Source organism: Uranotaenia lowii, chromosome 2 (genome assembly GCF_029784155.1).
Source record: "Uranotaenia lowii strain MFRU-FL chromosome 2, ASM2978415v1, whole genome shotgun sequence".
Taxonomy (NCBI): domain Eukaryota; kingdom Metazoa; phylum Arthropoda; class Insecta; order Diptera; family Culicidae; genus Uranotaenia; species Uranotaenia lowii.
This window is the reverse complement of record NC_073692.1, coordinates 324,453,334-324,474,405: the sequence shown is the minus strand read 5'-3', so window position 1 is coordinate 324,474,405 and position 21,072 is coordinate 324,453,334. Positions and strand designations below refer to the sequence as shown.

The window sequence follows — 21,072 nt, the reverse complement described above, 5'->3', positions numbered from 1 at the left end:
TATTATTATTATTATTATTATTATTATTATTATTATTATTATTATTATTATTATTATTATTATTATTATTATTATTATTATTATTATTATTATTATTATTATTATTATTATTATTATTATTATTATTATTATTATTATTATTATTATTATTATTATTATTATTATTATTATTATTATTATTATTATTATTATTATTATTATTATTATTATTATTATTATTATTATTATTATTATTATTATTATTATTATTATTATTATTATTATTATTATTATTATTATTATTATTATTATTATTATTATTATTATTATTATTATTATTATTATTATTATTATTATTATTATTATTATTATTATTATTATTATTATTATTATTATTATTATTATTATTATTATTATTATTATTATTATTATTATTATTATTATTATTATTATTATTATTATTATTATTATTATTATTATTATTATTATTATTATTATTATTATTATTATTATTATTATTATTATTATTATTATTATTATTATTATTATTATTATTATTATTATTATTATTATTATTATTATTATTATTATTATTATTATTATTATTATTATTATTATTATTATTATTATTATTATTATTATTATTATTATTATTATTATTATTATTATTATTATTATTATTATTATTATTATTATTATTATTATTATTATTATTATTATTATTATTATTATTATTATTATTATTATTATTATTATTATTATTATTATTATTATTACTAGCTGACCCGGTGTGCTTTGCTACACCTTCCAAAATCAAATGATTTTTTTCAAAAATTATTAATATTTTTATTGTTTTATTGGCATTATAACATAATTCATAAGCAACCGCTATAAAATGGGAGCTGCAGCTGGAGTTTCGAATTGCAACACAAAGATAACTCAAACTAATATTCTGAATCTTGCTCTATAAATTTGTGTAAAAGATCTGATAATTTTGATCTGTCTGGAGGGTCTCAAATTAATCGTACCTAAACAATCTAACTTATAGAATATGATTGTTTTTGCTTGATATTCTCTGGATTTATGCTAAAAACTGATAGAGAGCCTCCCCTCTCCTTCCCTTCACCCCCTGCTGAATGGAGGACGTGGTCTTTAATAATCATACCCATTTTTTCGTGTCCAAAAATCCTCTTATATCAAATTATAACTTTATTGGTTGATAAGTTTTTAAGCTTTACATCATAATTTAAAAGGAGCCTTCTTTCTTCCCCTCTCTACACTGTAAAGCGTAAGGGTATATAACATTCGTAGAAACATATCTCGTAACCAAGTACCTTTCCATGCCATATTTATTTCCATGTGTTGGTTTTGATTGCATAAATTGAGAACTTATGCTAACAAAAGTGTATTGGCCTCAACTCCCTCCTCCTAGGTACCTACTCACTGAAAGGAGGATGGTGTGTCAGATATTCATAGAATCATACCAAAATGATTTTCCATGTTATGTTTTGTCCATTTCTCGGATTTAATAAAAAAAAAGTTAAATGTAAGCCTTCTCTTCCCTTCCTATATTCCCAATTTTATCATCCTACTGCAAGAAAGGTATTGCTTCACAAAGAAAAAGTATTTCTCGTACTCAAATTCTTTTTGATGCCAAATTTGGTTTCATTTGCTCAATTAATTCTCGAATTATGCAAAAAAATTGTATGGAAGCCCCCCTATATATCTTTCCGCTGAAAAAAAGTTGGGGCTTAAATTTAGAAACATTTCTCGTATCCAAAAACCCCCACATGTCAAATATGGTTCAATTTGCTCGATCAACTCTCCAGTTATACTGAAAACTGTAATAGAGACCTCTCCTCCCCCTTTTCATCCACATCTTTGAAGGAGTGAGGGATTCCAAATATTCATAGAAGCATTTCTCGTACCCAAATTTCGTTCCATACCAAATTTGGTTCCATTTGCTGTTGTAGTTATGTTATGCTGTGAGTTATGCAGTAAAAATTGTATTAAACTCCCCTCCTTCTTTCCTTTCTCCCCTCTGGAAGAAGGAAGGGGTCTCAAACAATCATTAGAACATGTCACGTTCCCAAATACCCGCCCATGCCAAATTTGGTTCAATTTGCTTAATTAGTTTTTGAGTTATGTAAAAAATTATAAAAAAGGCCCCCTCCCCCCTTTATATCTCCCTTCTGGAAAGAGGGAGGAGTCTCAAATAATCATAGAAATATTTTTCGTATCCAAATACCCTCCCATGCCAAATTTGGTACCATTTGCTTTAATAGTTTTTGAATTATGTAATAAAAATATGAAAGAGGACCCTCCCCCTTTATACTGGAAAGAGGGAGGGGTCTCAAATAATCATTGAAGTATTTTTCGTATCCAAATACCTTCCCGTGCCAAATTTGGTTCCAATATCTTGATTAGTTTTCGAGTTATATGAAAAATTGTAAGATAGCCCCCCTCCCCCCTTCCTATCACGCCACTGAGAGGAGGGAGGGATACCTGATATTCATAGAAATATTCCTCGTTCTCAAATACCACCCCATGCCAAATTTGATACCATTTGCTTGATGGGTTCTCGAGTTATGCAAAAAATTGTCTTTTGTTTGGGAGGCCCCTCCCCCCCTTCATGAGAAAGGGAGGGGTCTCAAACCATAATAGGAACCTTCTCCGGCCTCCAATACCCCCACCTGCCAAGTTTCACGCAAATCGGTTCAGTAGTTTCCGAGTCTATAGGGAACAGACAGACAGACAGACAGACAGACAGACAGACAGACAGACAGACAGACAGAAATTCATTTTTATATATATAGATTATTATTATTATTATTATTATTATTATTATTATTATTATTATTATTATTATTATTATTATTATTATTATTATTATTATTATTATTATTATTATTATTATTATTATTATTATTATTATTATTATTATTATTATTATTATTATTATTATTATTATTATTATTATTATTATTATTATTATTATTATTATTATTATTATTATTATTATTATTATTATTATTATTATTATTATTATTATTATTATTATTATTATTATTATTATTATTATTATTATTATTATTATTATTATTATTATTATTATTATTATTATTATTATTATTATTATTATTATTATTATTATTATTATTATTATTATTATTATTATTATTATTATTATTATTATTATTATTATTATTATTATTATTATTATTATTATTATTATTATTATTATTATTATTATTATTATTATTATTATTATTATTATTATTATTATTATTATTATTATTATTATTATTATTATTATTATTATTATTATTATTATTATTATTATTATTATTATTATTATTATTATTATTATTATTATTATTATTATTATTATTATTATTATTATTATTATTATTATTATTATTATTATTATTATTATTATTATTATTATTATTATTATTATTATTATTATTATTATTATTATTATTATTATTATTATTATTATTATTATTATTATTATTATTATTATTATTATTATTATTATTATTATTATTATTATTATTATTATTATTATTATTATTATTATTATTATTATTATTATTATTATTATTATTATTATTATTATTATTATTATTATTATTATTATTATTATTATTATTATTATTATTATTATTATTATTATTATTATTATTATTATTATTATTATTATTATTATTATTATTATTATTATTATTATTATTATTATTATTATTATTATTATTATTATTATTATTATTATTATTATTATTATTATTATTATTATTATTATTATTATTATTATTATTATTATTATTATTATTATTATTATTATTATTATTATTATTATTATTATTATTATTATTATTATTATTATTATTATTATTATTATTATTATTATTATTATTATTATTATTATTATTATTATTATTATTATTATTATTATTATTATTATTATTATTATTATTATTATTATTATTATTATTATTATTATTATTATTATTATTATTATTATTATTATTATTATTATTATTATTATTATTATTATTATTATTATTATTATTATTATTATTATTATTATTATTATTATTATTATTATTATTATTATTATTATTATTATTATTATTATTATTATTATTATTATTATTATTATTATTATTATTATTATTATTATTATTATTATTATTATTATTATTATTATTATTATTATTATTATTATTATTATTATTATTATTATTATTATTGTTATTATTATTGTTATTATTATTATTATTATTATTATTATTATTATTGTTATTATTATTGTTATTATTATTATTATTATTATTATTATTATTATTATTATTATTATTATTATTATTATTATTATTATTATTATTATTATTATTATTATTATTATTATTATTATTATTATTATTATTATTATTATTATTATTATTATTATTATTATTATTATTATTATTATTATTATTATTATTATTATTATTATTATTATTATTATTATTATTATTATTATTATTATTATTATTATTATTATTATTATTATTATTATTATTATTATTATTATTATTATTATTATTATTATTATTATTATTATTATTATTATTATTATTATTATTATTATTATTATTATTATTATTATTATTATTATTATTATTATTATTATTATTATTATTATTATTATTATTATTATTATTATTATTATTATTATTATTATTATTATTATTATTATTATTATTATTATTATTATTATTATTATTATTATTATTATTATTATTATTATTATTATTATTATTATTATTATTATTATTATTATTATTATTATTATTATTATTATTATTATTATTATTATTATTATTATTATTATTATTATTATTATTATTATTATTATTATTATTATTATTATTATTATTATTATTATTATTATTATTATTATTATTATTATTATTATTATTATTATTATTATTATTATTATTATTATTATTATTATTATTATTATTATTATTATTATTATTATTATTATTATTATTATTATTATTATTATTATTATTATTATTATTATTATTATTATTATTATTATTATTATTATTATTATTATTATTATTATTATTATTATTATTATTATTATTATTATTATTATTATTATTATTATTATTATTATTATTATTATTATTATTATTATTATTATTATTATTATTATTATTATTATTATTATTATTATTATTATTATTATTATTATTATTATTATTATTATTATTATTATTATTATTATTATTATTATTATTATTATTATTATTATTATTATTATTATTATTATTATTATTATTATTATTATTATTATTATTATTATTATTATTATTATTATTATTATTATTATTATTATTATTATTATTATTATTATTATTATTATTATTATTATTATTATTATTATTATTATTATTATTATTATTATTATTATTATTATTATTATTATTATTATTATTATTATTATTATTATTATTATTATTATTATTATTATTATTATTATTATTATTATTATTATTATTATTATTATTATTATTATTATTATTATTATTATTATTATTATTATTATTATTATTATTATTATTATTATTATTATTATTATTATATTATTATTATTATTATTATTATTATTATTATTATTATTATTATTATTATTATTATTATTATTATTATTATTATTATTATTATTATTATTATTATTATTATTATTATTATTATTATTATTATTATTATTATTATTATTATTATTATTATTATTATTATTATTATTATTATTATTATTATTATTATTATTATTATTATTATTATTATTATTATTATTATTATTATTATTATTATTATTATTATTATTATTATTATTATTATTATTATTATTATTATTATTATTATTATTATTATTATTATTATTATTATTATTATTATTATTATTATTATTATTATTATTATTATTATTATTATTATTATTATTATTATTATTATTATTATTATTATTATTATTATTATTATTATTATTATTATTATTATTATTATTATTATTATTATTATTATTATTATTATTATTATTATTATTATTATTATTATTATTATTATTATTATTATTATTATTATTATTATTATTATTATTATTATTATTATTATTATTATTATTATTATTATTATTATTATTATTATTATTATTATTATTATTATTATTATTATTATTATTATTATTATTATTATTATTATTATTATTATTATTATTATTATTATTATTATTATTATTATTATTATTATTATTATTATTATTATTATTATTATTATTATTATTATTATTATTATTATTATTATTATTATTATTATTATTATTATTATTATTATTATTATTATTATTATTATTATTATTATTATTATTATTATTATTATTATTATTATTATTATTATTATTATTATTATTATTATTATTATTATTATTATTATTATTATTATTATTATTATTATTATTATTATTATTATTATTATTATTATTATTATTATTATTATTATTATTATTATTATTATTATTATTATTATTATTATTATTATTATTATTATTATTATTATTATTATTATTATTATTATTATTATTATTATTATTATTATTATTATTATTATTATTATTATTATTATTATTATTATTATTATTATTATTATTATTATTATTATTATTATTATTATTATTATTATTATTATTATTATTATTATTATTATTATTATTATTATTATTATTATTATTATTATTATTATTATTATTATTATTATTATTATTATTATTATTATTATTATTATTATTATTATTATTATTATTATTATTATTATTATTATTATTATTATTATTATTATTATTATTATTATTATTATTATTATTATTATTATTATTATTATTATTATTATTATTATTATTATTATTATTATTATTATTATTATTATTATTATTATTATTATTATTATTATTATTATTATTATTATTATTATTATTATTATTATTATTATTATTATTATTATTATTATTATTATTATTATTATTATTATTATTATTATTATTATTATTATTATTATTATTATTATTATTATTATTATTATTATTATTATTATTATTATTATTATTATTATTATTATTATTATTATTATTATTATTATTATTATTATTATTATTATTATTATTATTATTATTATTATTATTATTATTATTATTATTATTATTATTATTATTATTATTATTATTATTATTATTATTATTATTATTATTATTATTATTATTATTATTATTATTATTATTATTATTATTATTATTATTATTATTATTATTATTATTATTATTATTATTATTATTATTATTATTATTATTATTATTATTATTATTATTATTATTATTATTATTATTATTATTATTATTATTATTATTATTATTATTATTATTATTATTATTATTATTATTATTATTATTATTATTATTATTATTATTATTATTATTATTATTATTATTATTATTATTATTATTATTATTATTATTATTATTATTATTATTATTATTATTATTATTATTATTATTATTATTATTATTATTATTATTATTATTATTATTATTATTATTATTATTATTATTATTATTATTATTATTATTATTATTATTATTATTATTATTATTATTATTATTATTATTATTATTATTATTATTATTATTATTATTATTATTATTATTATTATTATTATTATTATTATTATTATTATTATTATTATTATTATTATTATTATTATTATTATTATTATTATTATTATTATTATTATTATTATTATTATTATTATTATTATTATTATTATTATTATTATTATTATTATTATTATTATTATTATTATTATTATTATTATTATTATTATTATTATTATTATTATTATTATTATTATTATTATTATTATTATTATTATTATTATTATTATTATTATTATTATTATTATTATTATTATTATTATTATTATTATTATTATTATTATTATTATTATTATTATTATTATTATTATTATTATTATTATTATTATTATTATTATTATTATTATTATTATTATTATTATTATTATTATTATTATTATTATTATTATTATTATTATTATTATTATTATTATTATTATTATTATTATTATTATTATTATTATTATTATTATTATTATTATTATTATTATTATTATTATTATTATTATTATTATTATTATTATTATTATTATTATTATTATTATTATTATTATTATTATTATTATTATTATTATTATTATTATTATTATTATTATTATTATTATTATTATTATTATTATTATTATTATTATTATTATTATTATTATTATTATTATTATTATTATTATTATTATTATTATTATTATTATTATTATTATTATTATTATTATTATTATTATTATTATTATTATTATTATTATTATTATTATTATTATTATTATTATTATTATTATTATTATTATTATTATTATTATTATTATTATTATTATTATTATTATTATTATTATTATTATTATTATTATTATTATTATTATTATTATTATTATTATTATTATTATTATTATTATTATTATTATTATTATTATTATTATTATTATTATTATTATTATTATTATTATTATTATTATTATTATTATTATTATTATTATTATTATTATTATTATTATTATTATTATTATTATTATTATTATTATTATTATTATTATTATTATTATTATTATTATTATTATTATTATTATTATTATTATTATTATTATTATTATTATTATTATTATTATTATTATTATTATTATTATTATTATTATTATTATTATTATTATTATTATTATTATTATTATTATTATTATTATTATTATTATTATTATTATTATTATTATTATTATTATTATTATTATTATTATTATTATTATTATTATTATTATTATTATTATTATTATTATTATTATTATTATTATTATTATTATTATTATTATTATTATTATTATTATTATTATTATTATTATTATTATTATTATTATTATTATTATTATTATTATTATTATTATTATTATTATTATTATTATTATTATTATTATTATTATTATTATTATTATTATTATTATTATTATTATTATTATTATTATTATTATTATTATTATTATTATTATTATTATTATTATTATTATTATTATTATTATTATTATTATTATTATTATTATTATTATTATTATTATTATTATTATTATTATTATTATTATTATTATTATTATTATTATTATTATTATTATTATTATTATTATTATTATTATTATTATTATTATTATTATTATTATTATTATTATTATTATTATTATTATTATTATTATTATTATTATTATTATTATTATTATTATTATTATTATTATTATTATTATTATTATTATTATTATTATTATTATTATTATTATTATTATTATTATTATTATTATTATTATTATTATTATTATTATTATTATTATTATTATTATTATTATTATTATTATTATTATTATTATTATTATTATTATTATTATTATTATTATTATTATTATTATTATTATTATTATTATTATTATTATTATTATTATTATTATTATTATTATTATTATTATTATTATTATTATTATTATTATTATTATTATTATTATTATTATTATTATTATTATTATTATTATTATTATTATTATTATTATTATTATTATTATTATTATTATTATTATTATTATTATTATTATTATTATTATTATTATTATTATTATTATTATTATTATTATTATTATTATTATTATTATTATTATTATTATTATTATTATTATTATTATTATTATTATTATTATTATTATTATTATTATTATTATTATTATTATTATTATTATTATTATTATTATTATTATTATTATTATTATTATTATTATTATTATTATTATTATTATTATTATTATTATTATTATTATTATTATTATTATTATTATTATTATTATTATTATTATTATTATTATTATTATTATTATTATTATTATTATTATTATTATTATTATTATTATTATTATTATTATTATTATTATTATTATTATTATTATTATTATTATTATTATTATTATTATTATTATTATTATTATTATTATTATTATTATTATTATTATTATTATTATTATTATTATTATTATTATTATTATTATTATTATTATTATTATTATTATTATTATTATTATTATTATTATTATTATTATTATTATTATTATTATTATTATTATTATTATTATTATTATTATTATTATTATTATTATTATTATTATTATTATTATTATTATTATTATTATTATTATTATTATTATTATTATTATTATTATTATTATTATTATTATTATTATTATTATTATTATTATTATTATTATTATTATTATTATTATTATTATTATTATTATTATTATTATTATTATTATTATTATTATTATTATTATTATTATTATTATTATTATTATTATTATTATTATTATTATTATTATTATTATTATTATTATTATTATTATTATTATTATTATTATTATTATTATTATTATTATTATTATTATTATTATTATTATTATTATTATTATTATTATTATTATTATTATTATTATTATTATTATTATTATTATTATTATTATTATTATTATTATTATTATTATTATTATTATTATTATTATTATTATTATTATTATTATTATTATTATTATTATTATTATTATTATTATTATTATTATTATTATTATTATTATTATTATTATTATTATTATTATTATTATTATTATTATTATTATTATTATTATTATTATTATTATTATTATTATTATTATTATTATTATTATTATTATTATTATTATTATTATTATTATTATTATTATTATTATTATTATTATTATTATTATTATTATTATTATTATTATTATTATTATTATTATTATTATTATTATTATTATTATTATTATTATTATTATTATTATTATTATTATTATTATTATTATTATTATTATTATTATTATTATTATTATTATTATTATTATTATTATTATTATTATTATTATTATTATTATTATTATTATTATTATTATTATTATTATTATTATTATTATTATTATTATTATTATTATTATTATTATTATTATTATTATTATTATTATTATTATTATTATTATTATTATTATTATTATTATTATTATTATTATTATTATTATTATTATTATTATTATTATTATTATTATTATTATTATTATTATTATTATTATTATTATTATTATTATTATTATTATTATTATTATTATTATTATTATTATTATTATTATTATTATTATTATTATTATTATTATTATTATTATTATTATTATTATTATTATTATTATTATTATTATTATTATTATTATTATTATTATTATTATTATTATTATTATTATTATTATTATTATTATTATTATTATTATTATTATTATTATTATTATTATTATTATTATTATTATTATTATTATTATTATTATTATTATTATTATTATTATTATTATTATTATTATTATTATTATTATTATTATTATTATTATTATTATTATTATTATTATTATTATTATTATTATTATTATTATTATTATTATTATTATTATTATTATTATTATTATTATTATTATTATTATTATTATTATTATTATTATTATTATTATTATTATTATTATTATTATTATTATTATTATTATTATTATTATTATTATTATTATTATTATTATTATTATTATTATTATTATTATTATTATTATTATTATTATTATTATTATTATTATTATTATTATTATTATTATTATTATTATTATTATTATTATTATTATTATTATTATTATTATTATTATTATTATTATTATTATTATTATTATTATTATTATTATTATTATTATTATTATTATTATTATTATTATTATTATTATTATTATTATTATTATTATTATTATTATTATTATTATTATTATTATTATTATTATTATTATTATTATTATTATTATTATTATTATTATTATTATTGAAATCTTCAATGTTATCATAAAAATTGTTTATAGCGGTAGCCATTGTATATAATAATTAAAAAAAAAAAATTTACTGGAAAAAAAACGCTGACGTTTAGTTTCTTTTTCGTTTAGGGGAGGGCGTATCTTTTTCAACAAGTGATGCATTATTATCTAATTGGACCAGATGCTTGCTGAGGAAATTCTTAAGTTCAAATTTGCATTATTGAGATAGGTTTAGAGTCGTCTGATTTTTTAACCAGTATAGCACCCCCCCTTCAAGGCCATATATACTTCATGTTCAATGAATCTTGAGACTCCCGCAGCTCTGTCAAAATTTCCATAGCCAACGGTGTCAGCTCATCACGGAGTGTAACGTTTGTAGCTTTACCATTAAATGTAAGTGCAGGGTCTATCGTTGTTGAAGCAAGTTTGCCAAAGCAGCGCTTTTTACTGAATATTTCTTCCTTTGTTGTGGTAGTTTTCAGTGAAAACTTAATTGGTGGAATGGAATTATTTGGTTTTTTAGAGGAATAAAGTCTGACGGCGCATTCAATATTTTCGTTATTCAGGTCATAACCGATTGTGCGGCAAGTTTTCTGAACCATTTCAAGAGTATTTTCCTTGCTTTCAACCGGTAATCCAAAAATCATACAATTCCTTGCAACGGCATCTCTATTGATCTTATCCAAGTTTTTTTCTAAAGCATAAATATGAGTGTTGAGGTTTGGATATTTTAGTTTAAGATCAGTTACTTCTGCTTCTAGAGCTTCATTTCGGGATTTTAAGTCTTTGAAGTCTGTAAGAATTTCCTCAAACTTCGAAGACAAAAATTCCTGAGATGCCTCTATAGCAGATGTAACTGATTTCATCTCTGTTGCAATAGAAGACATTTCGGATGCAACAACGTTTTGAATTATGTCTTTTAATTGATTGTTTATAGTACTAATAATCATTTCCTGATCCTGACGTTGCACGTTGGCACAATTGGCATCACAAAAAAATGGTTGTTTTTTTTATTTTTCGAGCTGCGCTACCAAGAATATTCCTACAACGGAGATGGACGCTTTTAAAACAATAAGCACAAGTGAGGACCCTATCAAGACAAATCTCCACATTTTTACAATCAACGCATACTACACTCGTTTCATCGTCCATTTTCACAAAACAAGATTACCACACAAGATATTCAAAGCCAAAGAAGTCAAACTTGTTAAAATAAATAAATAAATAAATAAATAAATAAATAAATAAATAAATAAATAAATAAATAAACAATAAATAAATTATTAAATAAGTAAATAATAATAAGAAGAGAAAGAAGTGGAAGCAGTGAAGTTAATAAAAGAAAAAGATGATCAAGAAAAGAAAAGTCAAGTTTTAAAAATCAGCAGTAATCCGATATATTTTTTTTTTTTTAGTACTAGTTTTCAAAAATCTTTTGTGTCAAAACGGTTTTCAGTTGAGTTACGAGAACATTAATATTAAAAGGCAAATTTTAAACAGGTTATAAATTTGAAAGAAGTAAATTAATTGGAATAAAATACAAAAATTATGATAAAGATAAAAAGCAACAAACGTTTTTATGATTCCAAGTTTTCTTAAATTTGGCCAAAAAAAATTTTTTTGTACTGTGTACGGCATACAGAATCAATGTGATTAAGAAAATAGATTTTTTTCATGAGTATCGACCGACAACTGCTCTATCCTTGATTTTAGTAGTTTTTTAAATAATCATATACTTCTAGATTTTTACGAGGCGTTCGGATCCAAAGGGGTATATTTGTAAAAAACAAATTAAATTAAGCTAAAAATTTCAATCAATGTTCTAAACTTTCATCTTCATTTGCTGAAAATTTCAGATTTAACGAATGTTTTCTTCAAACTTTTTTGTTTGAAGGGAAACCACAATTTTTAGAAAAATATTTGAAGGACGGGGGAACTAGAACTAAGATTCTGATGCCAAAGGCTATATGAATATCCTGATAAAAAAAAATTGAAATTAGAAATAACAGTCATAAATTACAATCTCGTTTCACTTAACTTATCGATATTCTCATCTTGAATTAAAAATGTCTACATGAAAAACAAACTATGAAAAAAATATTAGGTCTAATTTTTATTTGTTTGCTGAATCCTAAAAGACAATTTAAATCGGAATACTTTATCTTAATTTTCATGAAATATCAAGCATGTATCATGATTCCAGCTTAAACATCATAATTATTAATTTTTTTTTTGCGAAATCTGAATCTCGAACGAGAATATTCAAACTTCTCAGTCATGAACATTATAAATTTATTTAAATTTTTCATTTAGGGATCTAGATTTTGAAAATTTGAAATTCCATCAAACATTAAAAAGGATTACAATCGGTTTTATGATTTTAGAATTGAATATGATGTCTACTTTTTGGGCTTGTGATATAGCTCAGTTGACAAATCAGTTGCTTCCTCTGGCAAGTCCGTGAGTTCGAGCCCAAGAGTTAACATCGATCACAGCTGTACTGGATAAGTTTTTAGTGACTATCCGCCAAATGCATCGTTGATATACATATGTCGCAAATAATATAAAGATGTTAAATCGACTATAATTGATACAAAAAAAATTGAATTCCATGTATTTTTGCGATTTTTCATTTGCACCCTATGTGTTGTTACCTTCCCAATGGAGCAAATATGATTCACTTCAAAATCCAAATTTATCGTTAAAGTAGACTTAAATTATGCATCTTTTGTTCTAGAACTTCGGTTGAGAATCGATATTTCTATTTTCAAAAAGTGAAAAAACCTCGTGGTAAGGAAAGGGTTAAAATTTTTTTTCTTTCTGGTATTTGGAACGAAATTTTCAAAACGTTGTATCGTGCACCATTTTCATAAATAAAAATTCTCATTGAAATCGTGGAGGAAAGAATTATTCCATATCATGAACATTACAAAAACATTAAGTTTGTGATGGCATAACTTTGTTTAATGTTGCTTAAGCCCAAATTGCCAAAGAACCCATTGCATTAGGGTTCTTTGGATGAAGTATCTATCATTATAGACAATTTCATACAAAAAAAACTAGTTTTTTGAAAAATTCACTTAAAATTATCGAATCCCAGTCCTTCAAATCTGGAGTTCAATTCCGAGTGAATTTCGAGAATGCATAAATTCAGTTAAGTTATTTTGAATCCATATGAAATCTTTATGATTCGTTATAGTTATTTTAGGTAAAATATTTTCAAAACAGTTGGTGTGATAGATTATTATTATTCGTTGATTTGTTCATTCAAGTAGGTCCAACCTCCATTCGAATATGTTTTTGAAGTTCTGACCAATTCATTTTAAATTATCTTTATTTAAATTTAAATTCGAATCTATTGAACTCCCTGTATGTGGTTATTCTAGTTTATCAATATTTTTTATTTGTGACTAGCTGCTCTGGTGTGCTTTTCTACACCTTACAAAAATAAATGAAATCGTTTAAAATGTATTACATTCTTTTAAGGTATAATTTTGATAAATTTCAGCCAAAATAAGGAACAACTATTTTGAGGTGAGAACTGCTCAACTGGAGACAATTTCATCTTATTGAGTGAAACTTGATCTTTAAATTAGTATTTTAGGATATAAAATTTTGACAATGTTTTAGTAAGCTACATTTAGCTCCATTTGTTTGATAAGTTTTTGAGTTATGCCAAATAATGCCATTAAAAAGGAAGGGTCCAACCTTTCTTGAAAAAGATCGTTTCTTTAGAGATAGATATATGCTTAAAAACTGTAAGGTACCCCTCCTTTTCTCCTTCCCATCTACTCCACTACTTGATAAAGGTAGTCGTTTAGTAATTGAAATATTTTTTGTTTTACATTTGCTATTATAATTTTTCAGATATGTTAAAAAAAAATCACAAGAGCTCCCTTCCTCTCCCTTTTTTCCATTGGAAGAGTAAAGGGATACCAAAAATTCAAAGAAACAATCTACACACCCTAATACAATCCCATGACAAAATTTGGTTCCATTTGCTCGATTTGTTCTTTTTTAAACAATTTTTTTATGGAAGCCCCCTTCTGTCTTCCATGTCCGCATTGTAAGAAGGGAGGAGTTCCGAATGATCATGAAAACATTCTTCCTACCCAAATATCGTTCCATGCCAAATTCGGCTCCATTTACTGTGGGGGTTCCTGCTACACTTTGCAAAAATAAATGAAATTTGCTTAATTTTTTGAATTTTTAAGTTTTTTAGTGGGAATTATTTAAAACCAATTTCAGCATAAATCAAAAACAACAATTTAAAATAAGAACTGAAACTGGCGTTTCAAATTGCAAAACAAAGATGATTTCATCTTATTAAGTGAAACTTGATATTTGAATTTGTTTTTATGATCTGACATTTTTACTTTCTTTTTGTCTCATTTTGCCAAAATGCATGATATATTGGTATGGAAACTTCACCTTCTATTCTTCTAAAGTGGGGAGGGCTCAAAAGTTCTATAAAACATTGTTGGTATCTAAATAACATCACTTATCGCATGTTTTTTTTGACAATATTTTTGACAATAACATGAAAAAAAACTTGTCTTCTTTCCAACTTTGCCCTGAAAAAAAAAGAAAGGCCTCAATTTATTCGTATGAAAACATCCTGTCTTATAAAAGATGGTCGATTTGATTGATAAGTATTTGATTGATGCTAAACATGCCATTTCCCCTTCCCACCCCCACTTTTGAAGGAGGCAGCATTTCTGAAAATCATTCCCTTTTTTCGTTCCAAAAACCCTCTCATAGCGATACATCAAAATTATATGGAACTCCCTCCTTACCTTTTCTTTCTCCAAGGCAGTAGGTTTTATAACAATCTTTGAAACATACCTCGTACCCAAACACCAAACTACTACTACTACTACCCAAACCCCAATACTATGTAAATAAAAAATAAACCCAAACACCTTTCCATGCCAAATTTGATTCAATGTGCTTGATAAATTTTTAAGTTACGCCAACAAAATTCTGCAAGGGTCCCTCCCATCATCGTACTCATTGGAAGAAGGATGTTGCCTCAAATAAAAATAAAACCATTTCTCGTAACCTAATCCATTTCTTTGTGAAATTTTATTCCATTTCTTAGATAAGTTCTCGAGTTATGCAAAAACGTGGGCCGGGATAGCATTTCATCAAAAGCGATCAATGCGCACTCTGGAATCGATATTGCGTACTGCAGGAAAAATTTTCCAACAAACGAAATCGAGTGTAAAGTAAGTATGGTCAGTGGTAGTTCCATATATCAATAGTAACCGTTATCTGTTTTCAAACACCTTCCTTGAAAAATTTGGTTCCATTTGCTCTAATTTTTCTCGAAATAAGCAAATAAAATCGTATGGAAGCCTCATTTCTCTATCTTTCTAATGGAAGTCTCTGATAGTCATAGAGATATTTTTCTCGTACTCGAATACCATACATGAAATTTAGATCCATGCACTTAAACACTTCTCAGGAATTGTAAAAAATTGTACAGGAACACCCCTCCCTCTTCCTATCTCCCCACTGGGAAGAGAAAAGGATACCGTACCCTGATACCATCCCTTGGCAATTTTGGTTCCATTTGCTCGATTTGTTCTTCAGATTTACAAACATTGTATGGAAACCCCTCTCCCCCTCTTCTGTTTCCCCATTGGGATGAGGGAGGGTTTCAAATAATCATTAGAATATTTCTCGTACCCAAATACCCTCACATGCCAATTTAGTTTCCATTTGCCTAATTAGTTTTTGAGCTATGTATAAAATTATAAAAAAAGGCCCCCTTCCCCCTTTTTTCACCCTACTGGAAAAAGGTTGGGGTCTCGAATAATCAAAGAAATATTGTTGGTACCTCGAGTTATACAAACATTTGCCTTTTGTTTAGGAGACCCTCTCCCCCCTTCTTGTTTGGGGGAGGAGTCTCAAACCCTAATCTTGATCTTTCTCGGCATCCAATACCTGTACCTGCCTAGTTTCACGTAAATCGGTACAGTAGCTTCCGAGTCTATAGGGAAAAGACAGAAAGACAGACAAACAGAAATCCTCACTTAATATATATGCTCTCCAAATCACTTATTTTTCTCAAATTGATTCTTAATCAGGTGTTCTTCTTTTTGTCTTTATTTTGCTGAACAGATGTCATACTTTTTGCTTGTTCTTCCATCCAAAAGTTCTATTTTTTTATATTTTACTCGCTTACCCGGTAAACTTTTTTTAACCTTTGATTTAATAAATCATTAGAAAATGTTTAACTTCATCTGCACATCTTTAACTAATTCGTATTCGTGAATATGTTTTCATGAAAAGCGTCTTGAAGTTGTTCGAGTTGTATCCCATTTCTTGTTGATTTTGTATGGGAGCCCCTCTTCCATAAAAAGAGAGATTCTCAAACCATCCCTGACCCAAAAAACCCTCGGATACCAAATTTCATTCCATTTCGATCTTCCAATTAAACGTGATAGTGTTACAAAGAGAACGCCTCCATTTTCATATATAAGATTTTGGTAAGCCTACCCTTAAGAGTTTACGGAATGAGCTTAAATTTTGCATGAACAACGGTTTTAGCTCCAACGTAACGTACCCCTATTTTAGTATAAAATATGGAAACATAATTTTTTAATTGGGAACGTTACTCTTAAGACACCACTTTTGAATAGTTTCTTGATAAGTTTGGATTGAGTATGGTTGTATAAAAAAAGAAAAACTGCCAACGATGTTTGCCCTATCCCTTCCAGAGAATTTAGATTCATTTTTCAATTGATCACAAAAAGGGAAACCTACTTCGGAGAGCCAGAACTAAAAAGATATAGAACGGATAAATCCTTCCCACCTCGAGGGGAAGAATGAAAATGTCATTTTCCAAATCCCACATTCCAAGGGTGAACCCCACATCAATGTCGGCGTTGGAAAACCCGGAACAAAAATCCTCACCACATCAACCGAAAAACGATCAACCTCACGAAACCGCCATCATTGTTTGCGTTGCCGTTCCGCATTCTTTGGCTGCAGGGCCCCGGGAATGTTTAGGATAATGCGGAAACCAGAGAAAAAAAAATGGCTGATGGCACCAACCAGCATCCTTGAAAGTGAAAATAATAAACGCTGAAGAGGAACGAGGGACAAAAAAAGACCGCACAGCACAAGCAAACACACAAAATATGTTAATTTCGAGATAACAAAAATTTAATAACGCACCAAATCGAGCCCCTTGTATGCAAAAGGTCCGGGGAAGAAAACGTTTTCTTAGCCACAGAAACGGCAGAGGGCCGCGACGCCTTCGTGGTGGATCCTTGCGGATTGAGGAATTCGAATTAAGAAAATCCAAGGCGTCGTTGCTTTGGTTCTTATTTTAATGGTTCAACGCTAGGGAGATGTGACGGTGTCGGGGTGCCCAGAATGTGTCTCGAAAGTGGTTTATCGCGTTCAGTGAGCGGGTGAATTTTTGTTGCAACCGCCTGGATGATGGCGATAAAAGTGAATGAAGGAAATCTTTTTCCCGGCCTCAGCAGCAGTTGGTACACAATATTGGCGGCGAAGGTTGAGGGATTTTGACGGAATTTATTATGTTACTTTTGAATTTCGCAGTCATGAGCGCCAGAAACAGTTACAAAAAATACGCAGCATGTTTTGTACAAAAAACCGCTATATTGACTTTAATAGATAAAAACAATTTTCTTCTTCTTCTTCTTATCCTATTTTTTTTTTCGAAATACCAACTCTTAAACAATTTTAGTCCATCAATGGATTAAGTGAGTGCGGTTGTCAACATTGAACACCAGGAAAACAGCCATCCGCTTCGGCTGCGCATTTCCCCAAACAAAGGATCCCAAGACACCGACAACATTAAGTGGATTCCCAAAGTTTGACAAAGTGAATGTCATCAAACTTTTTCAATGTTGAATTCATTAATTGTAAGCTCGGGGAATCCATTTGACGGTGTCGTCTTCTCGCTTCCAACTGAGCTGGGGAGCAAAAATAAACCTCTAACAAACTGAAAGAGCTAACTACTAGGCACTTTCCGAAGAAATTGCCACTCTCGCATTGAAACCTCTTTCTCTGGAGCCGAGGGCAGGCAGAAGTCATTCATTCTGAGGAACCGTGTTGGAAGGAGGAAAACTTAGCAAAAACCACAACCCGACACGTTGGCACCATAGACCAGACTAGACTTTTGGAGAGGACTTGGAAGTGGGGCTGTACTTTCAAAATTGGCTCTTCTGTAGCGAGAATTGTTGGATTTCTATTAAAAGAACTCCATGTTGCTTTAAATAAGTGGTTGAAACCTTAATTTTTCTATATTTTTATAAATTATTTTGACATTCTGAATTGAAATCATGCTTCAGATTGTGTCTATCACTCCTAGACTAAATGATATGACGTGTGGAAAAATTGATCAATTTTGAGTTAAATTGATCATCAGATAACTGATAAACTAGGAAACCTATCCCAAGTAACACAGATTAAGCCTACAAGGTTATTATGATTTTAATATGGCATTTCATATGCAGCTAGTTTTTTAACTGTTTTATTATGGTCATGGAAGATAGTTCCATAATAAAGCTTGTACTAAATATAATGTTAAAGTTGTTTAGAAAGACTTTCTGAAGAAATTCCAATAAAACATTACCTGAGAAATTTGCTCCAAGCTTTTTTTTTTCAAGTTTTAAAAAGGCGCTTGAAATGCTTTTTTTTGAAAACGGAAAAAATAAGGTGACAGTTCTCGATCAAGATGTAAAAACATGACACGCTCAGGCTAGATTCATCCAGTCCTGAATTAGCGCAACGTTAATTTTGTATGTAAATTTGTATGAGAAAACAACATTTTTCATTCAAAAATCGCCAGAGATGTATTGAAAGTTCCAAAAAACATAACTTTGGATGAAAAATATGCCATGATTTTTGCAATACAATTCATGTGAACAAAGCACGAACATAACTTGTACCCCAGAAAGGATATTCGATGTTATACAGTTTTTTTCCGAAATAATTTTTTTTTCATAATTTTAGCGCTTTTACTGCTTATTT

The 21,072-nt window shown here is 18.0% G+C and overlaps 4 protein-coding genes across 4 annotated transcripts in view; 1 reads left to right on the top strand and 3 right to left on the bottom strand.

Annotated features, from left to right (window-relative positions):
- LOC129750011 (GATA zinc finger domain-containing protein 14-like) overlaps positions 1-550 on the bottom strand; it is a gene marked incomplete at both ends in the record, with an annotated part of 1,581 nt that extends 1,031 nt beyond the window's left edge. Inside the window, one exon of the mRNA XM_055745189.1 lies at positions 1-550. This exon is cut by the window's left edge and continues 1,031 nt beyond it. Within this exon, the coding sequence (XP_055601164.1) occupies positions 1-550 (550 nt within the window).
- Positions 1-21,072, top strand: part of LOC129750008 (protein O-mannosyl-transferase TMTC1-like) — an 807,324-nt gene that overhangs the window by 311,679 nt on the left and 474,573 nt on the right. The gene's annotated exons all lie outside the window — the stretch shown is intronic.
- On the bottom strand, positions 3,429-4,265 carry LOC129750012 (probable serine/threonine-protein kinase clkA; the record flags this gene model as incomplete). Its single annotated transcript, XM_055745190.1, has 1 exon — positions 3,429-4,265. A coding segment is annotated over one exon (837 nt), but the record flags the coding sequence as incomplete, so codon positions are not given.
- LOC129742932 (myb-like protein D) overlaps positions 10,688-21,072 on the bottom strand; it is a gene marked incomplete at its 3' end in the record, with an annotated part of 61,925 nt that continues 51,540 nt past the window's right edge. Inside the window, exon 2 of the mRNA XM_055734868.1 lies at positions 10,688-11,200. Within this exon, the coding sequence (XP_055590843.1) occupies positions 10,688-11,200 (513 nt within the window). The remainder of the gene's footprint in view (positions 11,201-21,072) is intronic.